Here is a 25,467-nt window from a genome sequence, read left to right on the forward strand (position 1 = left end):
TGGTTTACGATACACATATAAGAAAACTGTTAAATTTACTGTAAAAAAACTCGCAGCTGTGGTTGCCAGAAATGTACCGTAAATAAAACGGTGACCACTATCATTTTATTAAATTATATAAATTTGATACACTAAACTTCTAGAACTATATAAATCTGCTTTTCACTTTAAAATATTTATCACCGTAGTGACAACAGAAGGGCACATGATAACATGAAATACATCAAGACTTGATGCTGACTTGATCTGCTTTTTGGAGCTTCAAGTTTTAGCTTGTATGGACCTACAGAGCTGAAATGTTCTTCTAAAAATCTTTGAACAAAAGTCATTCACATCTTAGATGGCATGAGGATGAGTAAATGAAGAGAGAATTTACATTTTTGGGTGAACTAACCCTTTAATAAGTAAACCATTTTTAGGTTCATTTAACCTAAAAGTGTAAAAACTGTGGCTCTGTAGTGCGATCAAAACATTCCTCTGTTTGGGCATTCCATCCAGTCCGACATAACAACTATGGCTTGACCTAATGATTTTGGGGCACCATCTGTTTGTACAGCCAATGGAAGATGGAGTGAAACTTCCTGAATCTGTTGATTAATTTTGCACTTCCATTTGGTGACACTAGTGGCACAGAATTTACATACTTCAGCTTTAATTTGGCAAAAATAATTAATCATATAATTTCTATAAACTATGATTACCATAAATCATGTTAATTGAGCACTCATGGCAATCTACACAACCTCCAAAAACTTTTGGCAGGAGTTAAGTGGTTGTAAGCCTCTTAGTCTCTGGGCACCAGCCGATGACACACTCATTAATTTGCCAACTCACACCAACCATGTCAGGGCGGCTGGACCAAAAACTGTTGCCATGGCGATGTCCATTTTATATCACTGGCTGGCAGATTTTAAGGTGTAGATCTCTAATAGTACACTTTGCATGATTGGTAACCTGTCAACAATACTGAAAAGGTGGTCTTAGTATGTTTCATGTGAATTCTGGTACAGTTTATTCTTGATAGAACTAGAAAACGACCTGTTTTAAGTGGAGACATCAGGTCCCTGTGGAAAAATATTCAGTTGATGTTTGGCATACAGTATTTCTCCCAACATGAATGAAAATTTGCTAACACAGAACACAGTATGACTTTGTTAGCTCCCAGTTTGTTTGTTATAACTTTACTGTCTCTCTCACAGACACAAACACTCATATTTTCACAGTTGCTCATTCAGCCCTGTTATTACAGTGGCAGTCAATAAGTGAATGAGAATCCATCTCTATAGCAACAAGCAGCACAGCTAAGAGCACAGAATGAGTCATCATTATTGTGTTGCATCACACTGTTTCAGACTCCCAGACCACAGTTTGAATTTCAAAACCACACAATTAAATCACAGAGAGCAACAAATTATGCACAATATGCCACAGTGGTTTAGTATACTTGAGCTTTGAAGTTGGGCAACATTTATAATAAAGCACTGGTGCCTTTCAACTTCTGTCATCATTTACTCACCCTCATGTTGTTCCAAACCCATTTGACTTTGTTTCCTCCATGCACCACAAAAGGAGATATTAGGCAGAATGTTAGGGACTGACAGCCTCAGTCACCATTCACTTTCAATGTATGGAAAAAAAGAACAGCGCTGTCAACAGTTTCAAAATTTCTCCTAGGTTCCACAGAACATGTCTAGTTGACAGATGACAGAATTGAGAGTTTTGGATTAACAACTAACCCTTTAATATCACAAAAATATATAACAGTGACATATTTACATCAGGTTTTTTATTAATAGCATTCTCTAAAATGAAATATGCTTATTTCAAATGTACAGAGTAAACATTGGGCAAACAGCAGATTGCATAAAATCAAAAACATTCTTTGTCTTTAAAGAGACTATTGCAGCTCATTTTACACACACAAGACAAAGGCACATTTATTTAACCCCAAACAATACCTTTTTGCATTTTCAAATAATAAAAATACAGCAATTTTCAATCAAATCTTGAAATAAATTGCATTAACAAAAATCGAATGTCTAAAAAACATTAAAAAAAAGAAAATCATAAAATACACAAACTGCACAATAGTGGCATAATTTCACTTTCCTGTATCGACTGGCACAATAATTCAACTGAATCTGAATTGTTATATATTCATATCTCCTGTGGTCTTATTGGTTTATATGCTCCTTTGTGCAGCAATGTAATTGGTGTGGGGTAAAGAAATAAAACATCCAGAGACAATTACTAGTGCACGCTGTAATGTCCTTGTCTTTTCCACTGAATCTGGGCTCTTAATTACTATCTGACTCCATCAGAGCAAAGAAGAACAGTGGAAGAGTTAATTACTGGTTTCAGAGGACTACTAGCTGGCAGATCAAACATTCCATCTAAACCTCAGCTAAAGTGGCTCGGTATTGTTCAGGCAGAAGTTTATATACAGTAGCAGCCTGTATGTGGGTACCACTGTGTAATAGCTAACTCAAATAATGCTAATCTAGGATAAGCTTCTGCCACATTATTCTTAACCTCAACACTTTAAGCAGAGACTGCAAAACTGACCTGAGATCAGTGTCAAAAGAAAATGCTTCCACTACCGCTGCAGGAATCACATCAGTGTGTATAACCAAGACGTCTACTCGCAGTTGAAGCCGAAGTTTGATGAGGGCTCTACTACCGATGGTGACGATGGGCCGGCACTGGATGCGGTGCTGGGAGGATCGCTGCTGTCTGCACAAACACAGTTAAAACACACTCAATTTAATGCCATTTTATAATTGTTACAATATTTTCTCCTTCAAAACATTGCAATTCTGCTTGCCAAATCCAGTGGAACAGAAATTAAACACTTAACCTTTAAAAAACACAAACAAAATACAATTCAACCAAATCAGACCCTGTTGGCAGATTTTCTGTATTTGTTTCTTAAACTGTCCTTTAATTCCATTGACTGCATTTCTCTTTGTATTACCTGACATAAAGAGCCCTATGAAAAAATTCCATAACTCAAGTTAAGCCACCACAATTAGAACAAATGCACTATTAATCTAAGAGATACTTTGTCTTCCATCGTGTTCTAGGCTCCGCTTTCCAAAACGAAGATATTTTAGTAAATTGGTTACAAAGAGGCAGACAAAAGCAGTGACTAAAGCAACCTAGATTTTCTAGTGACAGCAGATGCTAAAACAGCCACAGAGACTGAACATAAATCACTAAACTCTCTGGGGAAATTGTGCGGCATTAAAAGCAGTCGATAATCCTCTAAATGGCACAGCTAAAAAAAAAAAACAACCTAACAACTTTGGGGTGCAAAAAGATGAGTCCTATTTAACACCACATTTGAGGGCTCATTTCTTGTCCAGTTTCTTGTCCAATAAGGAGACACTGTTTAAAGTCTCCTCAAAGAGGACTGTTTATCCACTGCCCTTACAAAAATTACTATGGTGATACCACAGTACATTGATGATATTAGAAAGTATGGTGTCAAGTTGTACTTTAATACATGGTACTGAATTATAACCACATTTATTTGCAATAGTATTTACATGGGACTCCAATTTAGTACCATAGTACTATTAGTGTGTTTGGTGGAAGACAGTCAAAATTGTTGGATACTTTGACAGCCTGGTTGCTGTGGTTTTTAGATATCAGGTGATACTGAGGCATACTCACACCAGAGAGGCCTTATGGGAGGTTGGCTCAGCTGGACTGGGGTGGTAACTAGGGTCTCCTGACTCTCAACATCTATCGAGGGCTGGGCATGAGAATCGAACATGGCAGACAGAGCTAAAGAGAAGAGGACGGGGTGTGTGATTAACATAAGACTAAATCAAAATGTATTTATGATAATCAAACACTATCAAACTTTACAGACTAAATTCAGTCAGATGATTTAAGGATGAGAGCTTAGGGACTGGACAAGGTTCTAATGGATTATGTAAAAGGAATATTTCACCCAAAGATGAAAAGTTTTGAATGCACCTAGTTTGAAATATGCACAGATGCGAATGGGTTTTGAGAGCTACTGCGGAGGGAAAGATGTAAGTGAATAACTACTTAAATATTAGCCTGTTCCAGTAATGGCTCTTGACCACAGGTATAGGCGGGGCAGATCTTGCAACGCAATTTTTTTAAAAATATATTATTCAACTCGTTCAACTCATTCTTCAAACAACAAACATGATCATACATGTCCTTGCATTATTCCACCACAAGGCGGCACTCACTGAACATAATGTTGATTCTAATATTTTATATAAGAACAATTTACCTTGGAATATTGACTAGTTGAAGATCAAAATCTAAATCAAATGTCGTTTTAAAATATTAAGTGTTGTTGAGGAACCCCAGGGAGGAGAGGAAGAGAAAGCTATGGTGATTTACATTTATATCTATTTACCATTATATACCACTATATGCCATTTACATGTTTTTTTAAAGAACTAAAAATAAATAAAAGAAATGCTTAATAATAATAATAATAATAATAATGTTTTAAATTGCAGAAAGTTTCAAGTTGTAAATAAGTTCGCAGTAAAAACGTTTCAAATCACATAAACCTATGCTACTGTCCCTTTGCTCAATAAGAACGAAAAAGTAAATATGGGAAACAAAACATTTTATTCAGTTCAGCGCAAAAGAGAGCCAAAGCTTTTTGACACAATTTTTCTTAATACAATACATACAATATCTTATCACCTACCCTTGTCTTTTGATTTCCAAATGATTTTTTATGTCTGGCTTGTCAGGACCAAGTTGTTTGATGGCCAATATGTCTTAGAAACGACACGCTGTTACACACATCGATAGCGCTCGCCATGTTCGTAATCTGTCACACTGCTGGTGCGCACTAATACTAAAGTTACCTTTGCTTTGGCTCTACATTTATGGGCAGGGACGTGTCCAGGATTTTTTTGCCCGGGTTGGCAAGAGTCGAGTAAGGGGTGGCATTCAGTTTATGGGCAGATTTATGCCCCAATGCGTCTCAATGAGGGCATGTTGCAGTACCATATTTGACCACAGATTTTCTTTGGAAAAATGAGGGGTGCTGTGGAGTTTGGGAGGCAGCAGATTTTCTGCCCCACGTGCCTTAAATCTATATCAAATAAAGTGTTACAGAGGTTTCTATTTACTTAAAAATAGAACAAAAACTTATCATAGGCCTTCTTTTAAATACATATGTCAGCATTTTGAACACATTACGGGTTAACAAATTACATATTGGCAATTTATGGTATGGATCTATGTTTTTAAATGGATGAATATTTATGTGTGGCTCTGCCCTGCCTGCTCATATAGATGGGCTGCAACTGTCCTGTTCCTCAGAAAAAGTTATTGTATGGCTTCAGAAGACTTAGAATACAGAATGTGAGTTGTAAGGCTACTTTTATGGTGCTTTTTTGCCCTTTTTTGAGCTTGACAGTCACTGGTCACAAAATGCCTTAAAGGAATAATGCACCCAAAAATGAAAATATATTTTACTCACCCTCATGCCATCCCAGATGTGTATGAATTTCTTTCTTCTGCTGAACACAAACAAAGATTTTTAGAAGAATATCTCAGCTCTGTAGGTCCTCACAATGCAAGTGAATGGTGCCTAGAATGTTGAAGCTCCAAAAAGCACATAAAGCCAGCATAAAAGTACTCCATACAACTTGAGTGGTTAAATCCATGCTTTCAGAAGCAATATAATAGGTGTGGGTGAGAAGCAGATCAAAATTTAAGTCCTTTTTCCCTATAAATCTCTACTTTTGATCAGTCCAGACCAGTAGGTGGCGATATGCACGAAGAATGTGAAACGCAAAAAACAAAAGAAGAATGTGAAAGTGGAGATTTATAGTAAAAAAGGACTTAAATATTGATCTGTTTCTCACCCACACCTATTATATCGCTTTTGAAGACCAAGAAGATTTAACCACTAGTGTCATATGGATTACTTTTATGCTGCCTTAAAGTGCTTTTTGGAGCTTCAAAGTTCTGGACACTATTCACGTGCACTGCATGGACTTACAGAGTTGAAATATTCTTCTAAAAATCAGTTTGTCTTCTGAAGAAGAAAGAAAGTCATACACATCTGTGATGGCCTGAGGGAGAGAAAATAATTAGAGAATTTTAATTTTTAGGTGAGCTATTCCTTTAATTTTATGCAAAAGTGCCTTTACATTCAATATTCCCTGTACATGTTAAAGCGAATGTATACGTCCACCTACATTTCAGCCTCTTGAATTGTGTCTCACTCCCATTCTTGCACACCGACGTGAGGAATTCATCCACCTGCTTGAGTGACAGTGAGTTGTGCAGCGTCTCCAGTGGATAGATAGAGGGCACCATGGAGCAGCCTTCAAACCCTGCAGCAGAGAGACACAAACACTGTCCAGAACAAACCTCTCTTGGTACAGAACTCTCAGTGGCAGTCATCATTCTTTATTTCCCGCAAACTCTTCGAGCTCTCGCTAGCGCAGGTGCATGTGCTTCCACTGAAACACATGATGGGAGTATGAAGCCAATGTCATGTGACCTACAAGCACTGAATGGGGACTGCACCGTCATCAGCTGTCAGCAATCACGAACAATCCAGGATATATCTTGTGATGCAAGTACAATGCCTAGTGGCGTGCCGCAAATCTTAAGCAAAACATTCATGTAAAATATCTACTCTTAGATCTGTAGCTTATGTATGGAAAACTACAAAGTGTGGTCCACTACCAAACCAAGTGTTTGGCTTCTTGAATACAGTGCAAGGTACTATCAGAAATAGGCCGGACTGCTGCACACTATTAAACCAATTAGAAGCTTTACATGCCTGTTTAATGGAGCAATAAAAGGTTAGGGTAAATGTCATTTGAAAAACAAGAGCAATGCTGGAGAAACAAACTATAATAACCCTAATACATTGCAGTACATTAAAATGATTTTTTTCAATTCTGCATTTGTAAATGTGTTTTGGTTAGTGGTGATGGAATTATATGGTTGTAGAGAGGTAATGTGTAGAGAGCCAAAACTGAAGCAGTGTGCTTTTCCACATGGAAGTTTAATTCCGACAAAAAAACGAACATAATCACTCATCACCCCAGAGGCAGTTTAAATCAACACTACATATGACAAGTATCCAATGTATATGTATATACACCAATCAGCCACAACATTAAAACCACCTGCCTAATATTGTGTAGGTCCCCCTCGTGCCACCAAAACAGCACCAACCCACATCTCAGAATGCTATTCTTTTCACCACAATTGTACAGAGCGGTTATCTGAGTTATCGTAGACTTTGTCAGTTCGAACCAGTCTGGCCATTCTCTGTTGACCTGAATACTCAAACCAATCCATCTGGCGCCAACAATCATGCCACGCTCCAAATCACTGAGATCACATTCTGATGGTTGATGTGAACATTAACTGAAGCTCCTGACTTGTATCTGCATGATTTTATACATTATACTGCTGCCACACGATTGGCTGATTAGATAATCGCATGGATGATTGTTGGTGCCAGACGGGCTGGTTTGAGTATTTCAGTAACTGCTGATCTCCTGGGATTTTCACACACAACAGTCTCTAGAATTTACTCCGAATGGTGCCAAAAACAAAAAACATCCAGTGAGGGGCAGTTCTGTGGACAGGAAATGCCTTGTTGATGAGAGAGGTCAACAGAGAATAGCCAGACTGGTTCGAACTGACAAAGTCTACAATAACTCAGATAACCGCTCTGTACAATTGAGGAGAGAAGAATATTATCTCAGAATGCTATTGTTGTGGCTGATCGGCATATATACATGCATATATATACACACCGATCAGCCAAAACATTAAAACCACTTGCTTAATATTGTGTAGGTCCCCCACATGCCACCAAAACAGCGCCAACCCGCATCTCAGAATAGCATTATATTACACTACGATCAAAAGTTTTGAAACACTCATTCTTTATAATAACTTTGTTATATTAGGGGCAGTGGTGGCTCAGTGGTTAAGGCTCTGGGTTACTGATCAGAAGGTTGGGGGTTCAAGCCCCAGCACTGCCAAGATGCCACTGTTGGGCCCTTGAGCAAGGCCCTTGACCCTATCTGCTCCAGGGGTGCCATATCATAGCTGACCCTGCACTCTGACCCCAGCTTGGCTGGAATATGTGAAAAAAAAAAAACAATTTCACTGCAAATGTGTGAAAAATAAATATAATTATTATTACTATGGAATAACATAAATGGAACTATGGGAATTATGTTGTGACTAAACAAAATCCAAAATAATTCAAAACTGTGTTATATTTTAGCATCTTCAAAGTAGTCACCCTTTGCCTAGAATTTGCAGACATGTATTTCTTGAAATTTTCTCAACCAACTTCTTGAGGTATCACACTGGGACGCTTTTGTGTATTTAAACAGTACTGAAGGAGTTCCCATCTATGTTGGGCACTTATTGGCTGCTTTTCTTTATTATTTGGTCCAAGTCATCAATTTAAAAAAAAAAAAAAAAAAATTATTATTACATTTTAGTTTTATAATGAAATAAATGAATATGGTGGCACAATTATTTTTTTGTCTACAAAACTAATTTCAAACTTTTAATCATACGCCTTCAGATCAAAAGATTTTTAAGATCATGAGAAACATTTCAGTCAAGTGTTTCAAAACTTTTGACCAGTAGTATATATATATAATTCTTTATCTCTTACACTGCATGAATAAGTTATTCATTCTACTTCAGTCATATGTATCAAGCGGTTTTGTGTTGTGCAGCACATTTAGCAAACATGCTGTTTGGACACACCATATGGCAACATCTACAAGCAATAAAAACTGTTTGACAACTCTGGCTGCTTTAATATCCTGTCAAACCAACACACAGTGATTCACGCTACCTTCTTTTCATGGCACATTTTGCTGTACAGCTTGTGTCAGTCTGCATCTTAAGACAATGGCTATGCTTGGAATAGCATACTAACACACTACACTTACTATTTCAATAGTGTACAGTACATATTGTGTGCACAGTATGCACATTTTCTATATGCATAGAATACTTGGATGAACATTTGCCAAAATGTAGTACTGTAATAAAATGTAATACTGTAGCCCACAATGCTTGATAATTTTAATCATACTGCGACATGTTTTACTCAATTTTACAAAAAAAAAAAATCATTATAAAGTGCAAAATCACCATATTTATTTCCAATCTGATAACTGAATGCCACTCGCATGCAATTTTATGACTGTTGCATAAAATAAAATAAAAAAATAGGCAGTATACCATAATGTATACCTCACAGTTTTTAGAAAGTACTGAGGTAATATTCCATTCCGAACTTAGCCCAAGCTCTACATTGTCCTGAAAAACAACGTGTAAACAGGTGTGAGAGGGCTTCCTAAGTTAGCGTTATACTTACTCTATGCAGGTGTCAACACGAGCAACCTGTCTTCACATTCACCAAGCCATAAGTACAGACATGCAATAAGAAAAGAGAAATGGAGGTTATGAGGATTTACACAGTAGAAAGAACGCTGCATGGACAGAAAGTGATGAAAAACAAGTCACAAAGTCAAGTAAGCAGAGCAGATAAAGCAATGCTTTGGCAGATGATGAAGCCCAAGAAACTGAAGGAGTATGTTTATGTCAAGAGTTAATATTCAGTAGTACATTAACATTAGTGCCTGACCAATATATCCGTATCGGCGTATATTTTACCGATATGCACCAATATGAACACTTTTGCGGAAAACAATGCTTTAGAATTGGTGTCATAGCGTAGTTTGTCCAGCAGAGCGCGCTCCGACTCCACCGTTTACAGAGCTGACTCTGAGCTGACGGTGGCTCTGCAGACAGGGCGGAGTAAATTTTTTTTATTATATTTATTTATATACAATTATATTTTTGTCTGCAAAACTAATTTCAAACATTTAAGCATACGCCTTCAGATCAAAAGGTTTTTAAGATCATGAGAAACATTTCAGGCAAGTGACCCCAAACTTTTGAACAGTAGTGTAAATTTGATGGTGCAACGGTCAAATATTTAGTAGAGTGTAAATTGTGACTTAGTGCCCATTTACGCCACAACTAGGCTAAGTTGTAACGTACGTATAGCTTGTACAACCGGCCCCTGATGTTTATTTAGCTATTTATTTTATTTTTATTTATTCTTTATTTAAATGGTCAGCCACTGACTGATACTAAACAGTACTGATGTTAATTAAGCTATTTGTTTTATTTTTATTTATTCTTTATTTTCTCAGTGTTCATTTCTAGAATTTGTTGACAATGTATAATAATAATGTCAAATGTCCTTTGATAAAAATATTTGTTTAAGAAAGCAGCCTTCTGAGTACCTTTGCATAGTCATATCGGTGCAAAATCTGTGCACAATCCACATAGAAAAGATCTGTTTTCATTGCAGCTCAAAAATTAGCTATATCGGCCACCATATTAGTGAATTTTCCCTCTCTAAAATCGGTATCGGTCTCAAAAATCCCATATCGGTCGGGCTCTAATTAACATGCGCAGTTACAATCGATCTATAGCAGGTATTATGTAGTCGAGCTACAGTCTTCATCTGTCTGTCCAAGTATACAGTAAATGACACAATGCGTAATAAAATATTCGAAGGAAGGATGCAAGCTGAAGAAGTGTTCAATACACGCATCACCTCCATCTTTCAGAGCACGTGCACAACACCGAGGCCAATTTTTGGTCCGATTAATGTTTATGCATGCTGGACAAAGCCGAGTTACAACTGTATTATCTAGGTCTGTTTGTCCTACTTCACAAAAATCAGACGGGCCCAATTTCAGTCGGACTGAAGTGTTTAGATGACATTTAAAAAGACAAAATATTGTTTTAATCCAACTGAAATTGAACTTTGAAAGTGCATATAAACTTGTTGAGTTATGGAGTTAATAAGAACTGGACCAAAGACGTATCAGGCGAATGGAAAGGGGTTGACCAAAAGTCCTTTTGGCACTTTTTTTGTTGTTGTTGTTGTTTTTTTTGTGGTATTGTTTGGTGGAAGACAATTTAGATGAATTATATAATTAAATTTTTTATTAAACAATATTTATAAGTAAATATTGAGTACATTTATTTCAGCACTTTTGTGTGCACATGTATGCAAATATTTCTGAATATTGAGCATTGTCCACAACAAATCTGCATAACTGATCACTCATCATGGCAATGTTTCTGTGCAAGTTCCATGTCTCTTTCATCAGTCAGCACTCGCTACAAATAAGTCAATATATGTGGAAAAATGTACAACCAGCCAGTCATTATTGCAAAATAAACCACTTTAGGGTGATGCATGCACTGATCCTGATCACCCTAGCTGTACGTTATCCATACTTTATATCATACAAGACCTATATTTCAGTATTACATTGACCAATGAAAACTCTGCTCTCTGGAAAACCGTATGTTGTTCGACCACTACAAACACATGAAGACAGGCAGGGAATGACTGTGTTGAGTAACAAAAGGAGGAGGGAGAAGGATGCAGTAAGCATGAAGGAGGTGGCAGTGATGGAGAAATATAGTGAGCCAGAAGGAGAAACAGCTACAGAGACTGAGAGGAAATTAAACACAAAGATGAAGGTGGAATAGAGGGATGACAGAGACAGAGGAGGAGAGAGGAATGAGAGGTAACTGCAGAATGCAGCACTGAGGATCCTCTGTCCGATTCCCTGCTGAGATGTTTTTGCCAGAATGACTCAGCAGCATACTATTAATGGCCTGAAATAAATGTTTGTTGTTTTGTCAAGACCTAAAACTATTTTCAGAGGCAATTCAGTGCAATTATAATTTTATTAGGAGGAAATCCTCATAATACTGCCTTGAGGTTGAGCAAAGCTCTTGTGAAACTCTGTGAATCTAATTAAACTTTTATTAGGTTAGGTTTCACAGTGCATACTAAGTACCGAGTACAAAGTATTAAGTACTAAATTGTCATAACATAGTAAGTCAGTCATACAAAGTCAGATGCTATAAACTTGCATTGTAGGAGATCTTTGCCATTTATAGTTGGGCAAAAAAGTCAGAGACCACTTGTGAAAATGCTTCTATTTTGGATTTTTCTAATATAATATTTGTTTTTTTTCATTAAAAACTACAATATCAGCATAACAATTTAAGTGAACAGATGAATTCTCAACATTCTGTACATTGCATATTTTCTTAGCATTTGGCATGTCGCCCTTTTGCTTTAATGACAGCATGCACTCAAGCAGGCATGAGCCCAACAAGTTTGTGCAAAACCTGATGATCCATGTTATCCCAGCATGATATGAGAATGTTACAAAGAGCATCTTGTGTGCTTCAATGGAAGCAAGAAAATCTGACCTTTTGTTTAAATGGTCACTTACACAAAATGCTTACATTTGATTAGTGACCTAGAAATAGTACAAAATGTACATTATTTATTTTTCATTTTACAGAGGTTTTCATGTTTTAAATTCTTCAAAATGTCAAAACTTGAAAAAACATTCCAGATTTTCAATGTGGACTCTAAGACTTCTGGACCACACAGTACGTTGTATACAAAAACTACTCAACTTTTTTCACAGAACAAAACAAAACTAGGAAGAATACAGAAGGCTGTCAGCTAATAAATGCAAATCCTAGTCCTGATCAGTTGCTAAAGCCACATCAATGGAAAAGGACAATAACGGATGTGGAGTTTTGATGTGCTGACAGCATGTCAATAATATTTCCTACACAAATAAGCTAAAAAAACTGGAAAATGGCACCATAAATAAAAATGTAACATGTTGATTGGGAACACATGGTTTTTTCATGGTTGGATGGCTGGTTTGAAGGGTTGTTACACTGATGGCAAAAACTCTGAGTTTTCCTTGAGAAGTGTTAAACTGTCACATACACCGATCAGCATCAATATTAAAACCACCTGCCTAATATTGTGTAGGTCCCAACAATCATCCATGTGATTATCTAATCAGCCAATCGTGTGGCAGCAGTGCAGTGTATAAAATAATACAGATATGGGTCAGGAGCTTCAGTTAATGTTCACATCAACAATCAGAATGGGGAAAAAATGTGATCTCGGTGATTTGGAATATGGCATGATTGTGCCAGATGGGCTGGTTTGAGTATTTCTGTAACTGCTGATCTCCTGGGATTTACACACGCAACAGTTTCTAGAATTTACTCCGAATGGTGCCAAAAACAAAAAACACCCAGTGAGGGGCAGTTCTGTGGATGGAAATGCCTTGTTGATGAGAGAGGTCAACAGAGAATGGCCAGATGGGTTCGAACTGACAAAGTCTACGGTAACTCAAATAACCGCTCTGTACAATTGTGGTGAGAAGAATAGCATCTCTGAATGCTATTCTGAGATGCAGGTTGGTGCTGTTTTGGTGGCACGAGGGGGACCTAAACAATATTAGGCAGGTGGTTTTAATGTTGTGGCTGATCGGTGTAATATAAGAGTTTGATAAGGCCTCTTCCTTGGGCTGCACTGTGTCTAGCAAAAAGCCCCAACCTCACCAAAACCTGATAGAACTAGATTTCCTTACAGAGATACCCACATTAATAGGCAACTGAGAAAACCTTATTTGTATAAGATTTTATTACAATCATAATGACTCAAGTAAAATAAATGTTTTAAAGAAATGGTTCATCATAAAATGTGTTGTCATTTACTGTTCTTAATAACCATGTCTTTTGAAACCTGTATTACTTTTTTGCTTCCATGGAACGCACACAAACACACAAAAAAGCTGCTCTTTCCATCCAATGAAAGTGAAAGGTGCCCATTAAAGTCGATATTCAGGCAAGATTTTTGGTGAATAACAAATTAAAATTTAGTCTGTTTCTCACACAAAGCTATCATACAGTATTAGAAATGGTGCACAAGTCACATGGACTACTTTTAAAATGGTTTTATGGGGCTTTTTTGTCCTTTTTGAAGCTTGACAGTCTCTGGTCCCCATGCACTTTCATTGTATGGAAGAGAGCGGCATGAACATTCTTAAAAACTTCTCCCTTTGTGCTCCAAGGAACACACATTTTTAATTTCAAATATTTCAATTTTCATGGATCAGTGCATAATTATTTTCCACACAAATAACAATATATCAGGAGAGATATATTTGGGTACACAACCCATGCATCTAATAAATCAGAATTAATTGAAATGTGAGAATCCAAATTAAGTTGAAGAAAAGCCTCCCAGATTATGGAATTAATGAAACAAGTCACAATGGTGCTAAATTACGAAGACTACATTTGAAATGGCAGAGGGCATGCAAGGAAAGTGTCAAAAAGCATGGACTCAGGAACTCCAAACATACCATTAGTTGGATGCCTGGCATACGACACAGAAAATCTCTTTACTGCTGGCATAGAGAGCAGCTCTGGGGAGATAAAAGAGGCATTCGGAGTTACTGGTGTCATTGTGCTCCTCTACAAATGCTCATGAGCTTTTCCAGAACATGAATTCTTACTAAAAGCTACCAGCATTTTTATTCCTTGCACCAACATGCAACACCTGCCACACTATGCTATTCCTCCTAAAATCATTTATTGTATAACATGCAGGTAAAAGTAACAGCGGGGCCAGATGTTGCCCTTCAATATGGGGATAAAAAACACAATAACAACAGATGGTCACAGCAAACTACCAAGCATTTTCGGGGCTAGAATGTCCTTTTAGATGCAACAGCATGACACGGCAGTTTTTTTTAGTGCCGAGCAATCCTCCATTTTAGAGACACAGCGACACTCTGTGGACAAAAATGTTAATGCTACTAACAAGGCAACTTACCAGAGATTAGTGAGAATGTATTTAATTGTAGCAGCAAATATTACAAAAAAATAATAAATAAAAAATATGCAAAACTCTGGCATAATGTATTAGATTGAGTTTCTCAAAACTGTCTAAGGAAACTAAGAGTGTGATTTTACCGATTTCCAATAAATGTTTTATAATCATAATACTACAAGGTCATAGACAATGAGTCTTTAGAGATTGTGGTAAAAGCAATCTTTTTTGTTTTTTCCTATGGATATTATGAATTTCAGTAAAATCAAAACAGATTTTCAAAGCATCAGGACATTAAAATATTGGTAACATTTTACAATAAGGTTGTTTGTTAACATTAGTTAATGCATTAGTTACATGAACTAACAATGAACAATATTTTAAAAAGCATTTATAAATGTTGGTTAATTTACAACAATACAATGGTTCATTGTTAGTTTGAGTTAGTTTAGTATAATGCATTAACTAATGTTAAAATCTACAACTTTTCATTTAAAAACATTTATTAGTGTATGTAAAAATTAACATTAACAAATAATAAGTGCTGTAAAGTATTGTTAGTTCAAGTTAACCAATGTAGCTAAAATGTTAATGAATACAACCTTATTGTAAAGTGTGACCAACGTTTTCCCCTCCGTAATACTTAATTGTAAAAATTGCAAATTTGTGACCTATCATCAGAACACAGAATGCAATTTGGGAAATTGAACTGATAGGTAAAAACAAATGCTTGCCTTTACAATTGTGACTGTTGTGTTTATAGAAGACATTCACTTGCAGACATGCACATTATCAGTGACAATCTATTGGTAACAACAGTTCTAGAGTAACTGTGGAAATCTAATTTACTTATTTGAGACAGAATGAGAGAGAGTGTGAATCTGCGGGATTAGTTTCAATATCTCTCGCCCAGTTCACTACTGTCCAGTACAACGTCTTATAGGAGCACCTCCGATCACCGGTTTCCTTAAATTCTGTAATAAAAATACAGATTTTCCAACCATATGAGCAATTCAAGCTTGAAGTGCATCTGTTTTTACGAACCGCGTCAATAGAGTGGTAGCGCGCCTCAACAAACCTCACAAGCAGCGCAGCCACAGAATGAGAACCGCTCACTTAGAAGGAAGCACAACAGAATACAGGAATCTTGAGTCGCGATTTTCAAAGTTCCCACTACTTTTAACTTCACACAGCATGCTAAAAATGTGGCATTTATGATGCTGAATACCAGTGAGATGCTCCAAATGTGTCTGTCTGTGGCATAGAAATACAGTCTGAGGCATATAGTGTACATAGAGCAACAATGAAAAATAGCGCAAGAACACATAATGTGGGAACTGGACACATTGACAAACTCAATGCAAAACAGATTTCTGTCAACTGTAGGCTTGTTCCATGATATGTCAATAAAAAAAACAATATACTGAGTTCTTAAACCACTTTTTGTATTGTTTAATCATTGCTTTATTCATCTGCCACAACAATACATTTTAAACTGAATTTCAATCTGTATTTTATTTTTACTATAGGCCCTACATATTATATTTATAAATATTTTAATAATTATGCATTATGTATATGAATTATCATCATTTGGGGGCCGTTCTCAGCAAATAATGAGGTATGCGATTAATTCGATTAATTAATTGGCATGTCATGTAATTAATTCTATTAAAAAAATGTAATCGATTGACAGCCCTATGAAAAATATATCGATACAAGTATCTAAAGTATTGATTTTCATCAATACAATACTATAATGTTTCCATTGTGAATATTGCAACATATTCTTATATGATTGTATCGGCACAGCCTCAATTTCAAGAGTTCCGACTATTCTTGCAAGCCAGGAGTTCAGAAGGCAACAGTTCTGTGCAGTACGCAGACAAATAACTTGATTTGTGGTGTTTTTAAAGGTCAGACTAAAACTTTTAAGTACATTTTGGTTAAAGGAATAGTACACCCAAATATGAAAATTCTGACATCATCAATCTGCACAACATCTCCTTTTGTGTTTCAAGCAAAAAAAGTCAAAAGGGTTGGAAAAACATGAGGGTGAGTAAATGATGACAAAATTTAATTGTGGGTGAACAAACCCTTTAAATAGTCAGAAAAACAACACAAATCTCCACTGATGATAGTATACAGGTCTACACACTGGGCGCCTGCGTGTGGGGGGGGGGCGTGGGGTGTATGGGGTGGGAAGTTTAGTAGTGGTTAGTTTTCTTGTCAAGACATGCAGCGTTTTATTTATGGTAGTCAAGCTCAACTGTAGGCACACGGACGACTTTTTCATATGAAGCTGGTGTTCTGCTGAGCAAATAAATGTACTGTTACTGCCACTGTGCATGTATTGAAATGAGTGAAACATAGTCAAATGTAATGCATTAAGTAGGTTTGTGGCCCTCAAAGTCTTTAACGCCACACAAAAATCCAATTTGGTTTTCATATCCAATCTTTAGGAATGACTGTTCTAGGTTTCTAGAAAAAACAAAACTTGTCTCTCTGAACAAAGCCAAAGAACAAGGGTGCATCTCTAACTTTGGCCACCAGAGGGCAGTACTGAAAGAGTTCAATTAGTTTAAAGCTTACATTAAAAACATGCCAGATGCAACATGCACTTTGTTATAAAAATAGAAATCCACAAGTCAAGTTTGAGTCTAAAATAAGGTGTAAACTAATTTGTCGCAATCTCTGAACATTAGGCAGCTCAAAACCTGTGAAACAGTCTGCATTGTGTCGCCTCGTAAATGTTCTTATGAGACAGAAATAGTACAGACAAGAATAGCATAGAGACTCCTGCCAGTAGCCAGAATAGGCTCGCCATGATTTGATCCTTGGTCTATATAAACTTGAGCAGGGACCTCAAACTGCATCATTGGTGTTGTACGGTCAACGGGGCAAGTTCGAGAGAGGGCAAGATGTTTCTGAAGAGCCCGATGACAGAGTTATATGGTGTATCTGCTACAGGATGAAAACAAGGCAATAAATGAAATACAATTCCCACCTAGCCCGCTGGGTTTGATCTCAGGAGACTGGTGGGAAGACGAAGGGAACAAACGATATGCCGATCCACGAGAAGCGTTGCTCTCTGAAAGGACCTGCAAGTATAGAAAAACAAAGGCACAGACACAAATACACACACAGACAAAACAAAGGAACAGAAATTTACACAAAATCAAACATATTATGTCTGAAGTGCCTCTGTTGTGATAAAAAGAAGAAAAACATTCTTCTTTGAAGATCCCATGAAATCAAAATTGGAGTTTTGTGGCTTTTAGTGCATGTTAATTAGCTCTGAAGCCACCTATATGCTTGTGTATTCCTAAAAGTTAACCAAATTAACCTACAGCAGATTCATACATTTACAATTTTCAGTCTTTCTCTTCTGGGAATATGGACCAAAAATATTGATGACTCTTGGTCCGTAACTATTGCCTGCTGGCTATTTAACAAATTAAAAAATGGCACGATTCCTTTGACATGTCCTTTCCAAATTTCCAGATTCAACAGGAAATATGTCAACACAGAAAAAAAACTGTGCTCTGCAAGCAATTTCATGGGGTCTTTAAGTAACAGTTAACAAGAACAGTAAATTACTTAAAGCTTAGTAGCAAAGCTTCCCAGCAAAGCCCATGGTTCAGTACCGTACCTCCACAGATCCAGCCTTGCGGTTGCGGATAAGTGGCGACTTCCTCTGAATGCTGATTGGCTCCGATGGTGCGGCTCTGTCGGGCTCGTCTTGGGAAAGGTCCTCGAGACTGCCTGGGTCTGTCTGCTTCTCGTGATTCTGGTACATATGAAATGGGACTGTTGTTGGAAGAGGACCAGCATAAGAAACTGTATATCAATTCCAAGATTTAGCAGAGGAGTCTGGTTCTAAACATAAATCAATGCCCTCAAGGGCAAGAGAAACATGAAATGTTTGAACACAAGCACACACATCTGTTTTTCTATCATAGTGAGAATTTTCCCTCGACTACAGTTGTTTTAATACAGAGTTAATTATATTTTCTATTCCCTAACTCTATACCCCTAAACTAACAATTTTGCCCCCAAACTATAGCTAGTTATGTACACACACACACACACACCTCTGAAGAGGCAGGACGGAACCCAAATCCCAACGGGGCATTATCCTCGTCCTTGCACCCCTTCACCCCTGGGCTAAAGTGCAGTTCCACATGGAAGCGTTCCTCTGAGGAAGGGTCCTAGAGATACAAATTCACACATGAAAGCCAGCATAGAGGAGGGAGAATTGGGTCCAAAGGGCTGGGTGGGCACATCCTGTACCTTGTTATTGTCCTCATAGAGCATAATTACAATCTGAGTCATATAGTTGAGTTCAGTTACGGCACTGAGGTAGTCCATAGCCTGCTTCCACTGTTCATCTATTCGCTCCTAAATATACATACCCAAATGCAGACATATAAACAAGCAGTACCCTTTATAAAACATACACTCAGGCACAATTTGCATGCATAATCTAATCTAATCTCTGATTGTCGTTCACTTACATCTAACAGGCCTCCGTAGCGGAATATGCTGAGCAGGGAGTGTACGTGGCTTTCGCTGGTGAAATAAAGCCGGGTTCGAACGTGCCGACCCGGAGACATCACTCCTCGCGAGTACCTGAACCACCAAAAGAGATGAAAGACATAACCTGATCACTCACAGGGGTTCTGTAGGCCACCGGTCAAGCATTGTTCCAGGTCCAATACAAGTTATGCCCAATTAACAATTTATATGGCTTACTGTTGATTATACACACACACACACACACACACACACACACACACACACACATATATATATATATATATATATAAATAAAAAGACAAACATTACATATGTTAACATGATTTTTTTTTTTTTTTGCAGTGTGGGACTCACTAATCCTAATCTGGCATAGACTACAGGACGGATAGTATGCAAGATAAGATTTAGACAGAGTTCAGTGCAAAACTTAGGTCTTCTACTCCAGCGCAGAGACTCACAGTGGATGCAGCTTGTTGACAGCCTCGTCCTCATGTGTCCTTTGAAGATCCAGTTGAATCTTCTTCACTAGAGGCAGACAGTACGCACTAGCGATGTCAAGCTTCTCTGCTTTAGTGATTCCGTACTCCTGTGCAAGTGCAAGCAGTGTGTTAGCATGTAAAGATGGGTAAAAATATGCATATTTTAATTTAGCTATAGTTTATTACAGACTCTTACCTGAGGTATGATGATGTCTGCAAGTGCTCTGGACAGGTGGAAAAGCTCCAGTGTGTCCTCCAGTCCCAGACAGCTGTTGTGTTGGGTATCGTACTTTACGCAGTCGTAGATATCCGGGATCTTACTGATGTCATAGCGACCGTTTTTCATTCGGAAGTCTCGCTCCAGTTTGGACCACCGCTGCAGCATGAGCTCTAGAGTCTCACTGTGGTAAAGCTGCAGATCTGAGCATTTATAACCAAAAATAATCTTTAATCTAGGTTTTTACATTTTACAAAGATAACGTGAGTGGTGCTTGCCCGTGCAACATGTTAGGGTTTTCAGGGTGGTTTCTTGCTGGCCTAAGACAAAAGAACCCACTCCTAAATGTCCCTAGATTTGGGACAGATACTTCTTCAAATGTAAGTCTATAGGTCTTTTTCGCATTCCAGGTAAATTCATAATTCTGATTGCTTGGAAAAGTAATAGCACAACTCTTTTCAACAAGCTGCACATATTTAAGGTACCATTCATGTCCATTACACAAACAGTGCAGGACGAGTTACCAGCATAAGTTTAACACTTAAGGTTAGGAGGTTTGTTCCAATCAAACAAGCACCACTGATAAGACCAGATAATTGAAGGCAGGGAGATAAAGATGTGTTCATCAACCTGCAGATTTGGGGTCTTCCAGCCTTTTGCAGATCTGACATGTGAGGCTTTGAATGAGGGTGTGAACCTGGTCACAAGTCCTGACAGGATTATTAATTACACCCATGGAGTTTACCAGAGACGGGCTGCCTGTTGGAGCCAGCTTAAGGAGACAGGACACATTTTATGGTAGATTAGCAATGCTAAGATAATTAGTAAATTCTAAAGAAGTTGTTGCAAACTGTGACCTGCATCACCTTCTGGTTGTCTTCCTCACTGAAATCTCTGTTCTTCTGCATGATCTCATGTAATCGAGCTTTGACTCTCTGCTGACAGTCTGTGAGAGAGTCACTGTCGCTATCCAGCAGTCCATTCATGTTGGCACTCTTCACCATCTGAACAAGGATTGGAGTCAACTCCCCTTCCAGTGCTAAGAGACCCTATGAAGATAAAAATACAAATTTATTGTGAAACATATCAACATTATCTTAATGCTTATGTCATACTAGTCTATTATTGCCAGATCTTTGACTAAACAGCACAAAGTGGTCAGTGTTGCAGCTTATTCTGGCTAAGAACTGCCAGCTTAGACAGAAAGAGACTGCCTGACTGACATGTAATGCAATCAATCACAATTTTCAAGCTGTTTAGGGGTGGGGTTATCTGAGATGCTGTATATTATATACCATAATAATACAGAGTACAATAAAATATATATCAGAGCATACAGTTCTGTTTTCTTGCTATTACACGTCACAAAAAAAATATTTTTAAAGATTTGATGCCACTAACCTCGCAAATTCAATGTTTATTTCAAAATCACAACCTTGTTGGCTTGCCTTTTTCCAGACCGACTTACCCACGGAAGTGCGTATAGTCAGCTACTCAGATTAGAGCTTACTAGTTCGAGAAAGTGTTTTACTAGTTTTGTGTGCAATATGCATCAGACCATCAGTTAACAGGGCCAGCTCTTGCATTTTGGGGGCCCTAAGCAGATTTTCTAAATCGGGTCTTCCTACCTTCAAGTACACCTACAAATTGTGCAAATAAACAAGTCTATTAAGTCTACATGACTATTACAAGTCTACATCACATGCACAAATTACTAAATATATTTAATGAAATTCTGTGCAAAGGAATAAGAAAGAATTAAATTACCAAATTAAGTTATGGTACAGAACGCTATAAATAACACATCTGTCATTTTGATGCTTTGATACTGAACATCTCACTAATAATTTGGAAACACATTAAATAATCTTCATACAATGGATAATGTCTATTTATTTAAAAGTGTAATGCTTAAAAATGCTAAACTATCAACTGTAGTTTATCACAACAGGTATAACTAATTCAGAAATACAAAAAGGAAAGAACACAATTTTTTAAACTAAACAACATCACACATCACATGCACAAATTAATAAATATATTTAATGAAATTCTTTGCAAATGAATAAGAAATAATTAAATTACCAAATTACGGTATAGTACAGAACATTTGCTGTATATAGTGGCATATGGTAGTTGCACCCTGGTGTATAATAAAACAGTATATAATCTAATAAGTAGGCTATTGTGAAGGAACTTGACTACATCTGGGAAAAATGCAACTGATGTGTCTCATAATGGTACCTCGTCACACTGTTGTCTTCAAATGCCGAGAGCGGCTTTAGAGAGAGCAGTTTCTTCAGGTCCAGGAAACGTGTTACCGCGACCCTCATTCCGTTGGCCCGTGAGGTGCCGAGCCACTAGAAAAAGCCGCTAATCAAGCTGTGTGCGTGCGCCCGTCCACCCCTTTCTCTGCACTGACTAACCTTTAGTGATCACGATGAAAATGCCACATTTATTTTCAGTTATATCACAGTCCCCTAAGACACTTTATTTAGACCTTTTGTGTTCATTTTCATTTAAAATAAGTGACTTTCTGATGGCGTGTACTGTATGTCTTCACTTACAAAGATCGATAAGGGGAAAATACTGAAATAGGCAAAAGGTGGACTCGAAACCCGGATTGCCCACACAACTTACCAGCTGTCTAACTAATGTCGCCACAACAGATCTTAGGCTGAGGGAGGTCAAATTCACATACTTATCTCTCCATGTCTTTTCTTCAAAGCGTTTGCAACGTCTTTAATAGTTTTGACAGGTTCCATCGGACTACTGGCATGCATATAGCTGGTCTGTGTGCCCAGTGCTATTTTCACTTATTGCAAATAATTATATGGGTATACTGAACCAGTGGTGGTGGGGGGGGGGTGCCCTGGTGGCAGCGGGGACCCTATGTAGGCTCATATGTCACTTATTAAGCAGGGCCGGCTCTGCTTAACAGAATATAGGCAGTCAGTGTATGTGCCCTCTGAGGCTGGGACTAATAATGTTTACATACCACTGTACACAAAACACACACAAACCTTTGCAAATGCTGCCGCAGTCATTTGCACACGGCCCTCATCGGAGGCGTAAATTTTAAGGTCATGGCGGTATGTGCTGTGCAAACGGAGAAGGCCACAACCAGGGAAGCCGGCATAGTCTCCTGCAGAAAAAAACAAAGAGAACAAGCCATTGAAATAGTAACAATAACAAGAACTGTGTTCCAGACACATGTGCAACATATCCTGAAGCCAAAGCAAAGGCCCTGAGGACACTCACACACATTCATTCACACACATTCCATGGAATAGATAAAGAGCTTGAATAACAATTAATAGTGTAGCACTTGTGCGTTTGGTCAGATCAAATTGTCATTTTGATGCTTTGATACTGAACATCTCACTAATAATTTGGAAACACATTAAATAATCTTCATAAAATGGATGAAACCATGTTGAACAGTCAACATACAATATGCAGCACTCTTCATGCGTTTCGATGCTTTCACACTCGCTGCCTTGACAAGGCTGTTGGTAGATTTTAGAACTGATATAAACAGTAACTACCACTGCTTTCAATTGACCAAGCAGCCACGATTATCGGCTAATGCAGATCATTTCAAACTGGACAAAAAAAACAAAAACAAACTGTTGATTAATCAGCACTGCCAATTTATTAGTCTATCACTTTATTAAAAGTGTCAGTCAATATTGCTTTAGGTAAACACAGTTCTGTAGCATCTGTGGAATGAGGTAATATGAGTCGCAATGAGTGTTGCATTGTACTTTTGTAAGAGCAAACTCAGAACTCTAATTCAAGATTCCAGAATGTCCATTTAAAAGAATAGAATAAACCCCTGAAACTGGTGCCCTAGACTTAAAAAATGAAGTGGCATCTAGACACTTAGTTTAATCTTACTCTTGCATAGCCAGAATTTTGACAACCAACATCATTGCAGCTTAATCAAGAAATCAGTCAATTAGGTAAGAAGGGGCTGTCTAACTGCCATGTAGAGCAACCAACCACAGTTCATTTATTTTATGTTTGAGTCATGTGAATCTAAAACTGACAAAATAGACAGAAAGTCACATCTCATTAAAATAATGGCCCATTAGTCTAAGCAAGGTTTTAAAGACGACACAGAAGAAATTAGTAAAACGTGTGAAGTCTTTCCAATTTTCAGAATTTTTCCTTTAAAAAGTAAGTACAACTATTTCACAGATAAAATTCTGAAAACAAAGCAAAATATGCAGTTGTGCTCTATGATATCTTGTTTACTTGCTACTACTTGCCTAAAGCAAAGCTCTTGAAAATCTTGCAAACTCTGGCAAACCAAGTGACTAGTTAAACACAGCTTTTGAAAAACCTATGCGCCCTAAATCCTGAAAGTTAGTAGCAGCCAGTTGGATTGGAAGTGGGTCCATGGGTGCACTGTCTAGGACTGAGACTAGATAAATCTATATATGGAAAAGTACTACTTGAGATGGAAGTGGCCTAAATGTCTGTTTATTCCACATTTTCCTAATATGGGCCTCTTAAGGACTGTGACACTTTATCTGAATGACCGATGTCCATTTCATGGAATCTTCAACACAATCCATGGCAAAAGCAAAGCATGGAATGATCTGGTGACGTCCCTCTGATGAGATTAGTTTAATAAGATGGTTGTTATGGTTTTAAATGAAACATGGGGCATACAATGCATGAACCCAATATCAAGACCACGCACAAATCCAAAAGCTCTTCTTACCACAATCAGTAGGGGATTCACAGCCAAGAGACCTGCAGCTATCTAGTTATCAATTCAAGGTAAAAGAACAGCACATTAACCAGTGCAAGATGTTACCCTCTGCTAACAGCTGACAGTGACAAAATGAAAATGGCTTTGTCTTGGTAAGTCTCTCTGAACTCTGGCATTAAATGTGTTAAAACTCAGTAGCAGTAAGTGACACTTACCACAAAACTGGTACAAAATAACAGAGATTGAGATGTAGACTTATTGTTTTTTAATGAACAATACTGATTACTTTTTATGGTCCGATAATCGATAAATGTACAATTCTTGTGTTATTTTTGCTTTTAGGCACGTTAACAACTTAATCATTTATCACTAACCTCTGGTGAACTGCTTTACAAATCTGCTATTGCGCACAGTCTACAAAGAATTAATTTGACTAGTTTTAGTAGCAATATACACTTAAGCCCCTCACTTAATAATTAAAATGTTAAGTCTTTAGTGTCCAACTTTATTGGTAAACCCAATGTAAAAGAACTGATAACAGATTAAGTGGAAAATTGTAAATATCGGTTAAAAATATCGGCTAAACTGATTATCGGTTTATCTCTACAAAATAGGGCTTCAATCTCTAAAAAGTTTTTTTCTTCTTGTGTCAGTGAAGGGAGGTGCTTAATCTTTAGAAAATGCTCATCCACCTCAGGAGGTCAAAATAAATATTGTACACACTGTTTATTTTTTTTCC

At 37.5% G+C, this 25,467-nt stretch overlaps 1 protein-coding gene across 14 annotated transcripts in view; it reads right to left on the reverse strand.

Moving 5' to 3' along the window:
- Positions 1 to 1,717: 1,717 nt before the first annotated feature.
- LOC127437180 (inositol hexakisphosphate and diphosphoinositol-pentakisphosphate kinase 2-like) overlaps positions 1,718 to 25,467 on the reverse strand; it is a 50,172-nt gene continuing 26,422 nt past the window's right edge. For 5 of the 14 annotated variants that reach the window (XM_051691933.1, XM_051691935.1, XM_051691932.1 and 2 more), the window contains exons 16-29: positions 23,029 to 23,150; positions 20,872 to 21,054; positions 20,636 to 20,777; positions 19,985 to 20,208; positions 19,765 to 19,895; positions 19,288 to 19,408; positions 19,064 to 19,171; positions 18,865 to 18,981; positions 18,423 to 18,560; positions 17,778 to 17,871; positions 14,301 to 14,363; positions 6,213 to 6,350; positions 3,676 to 3,789; positions 1,718 to 2,733 (exon numbers count right to left, since the gene is read on the reverse strand). In XM_051691933.1, the coding sequence (XP_051547893.1) occupies positions 2,639 to 2,733; positions 3,676 to 3,789; positions 6,213 to 6,350; positions 14,301 to 14,363; positions 17,778 to 17,871; positions 18,423 to 18,560; positions 18,865 to 18,981; positions 19,064 to 19,171; positions 19,288 to 19,408; positions 19,765 to 19,895; positions 19,985 to 20,208; positions 20,636 to 20,777; positions 20,872 to 21,054; positions 23,029 to 23,150 (1,790 nt within the window). In that variant the 3' untranslated portion in view covers positions 1,718 to 2,638. Of the gene's footprint in view, positions 2,734 to 3,675; positions 3,790 to 6,212; positions 6,351 to 9,391; positions 9,422 to 14,300; positions 14,364 to 17,777; positions 17,872 to 18,422; positions 18,581 to 18,864; positions 18,982 to 19,063; positions 19,172 to 19,287; positions 19,409 to 19,764; positions 19,896 to 19,984; positions 20,209 to 20,635; positions 20,778 to 20,871; positions 21,055 to 23,028; positions 23,151 to 25,467 lie in introns of those variants that run through there. The other 9 variants (XM_051691936.1, XM_051691937.1, XM_051691938.1 and 6 more) reach the window with 9 other exon arrangements.

Source organism: Myxocyprinus asiaticus, chromosome 48 (assembly GCF_019703515.2).
Source record: "Myxocyprinus asiaticus isolate MX2 ecotype Aquarium Trade chromosome 48, UBuf_Myxa_2, whole genome shotgun sequence".
NCBI classification, from domain to species: domain Eukaryota; kingdom Metazoa; phylum Chordata; class Actinopteri; order Cypriniformes; family Catostomidae; genus Myxocyprinus; species Myxocyprinus asiaticus.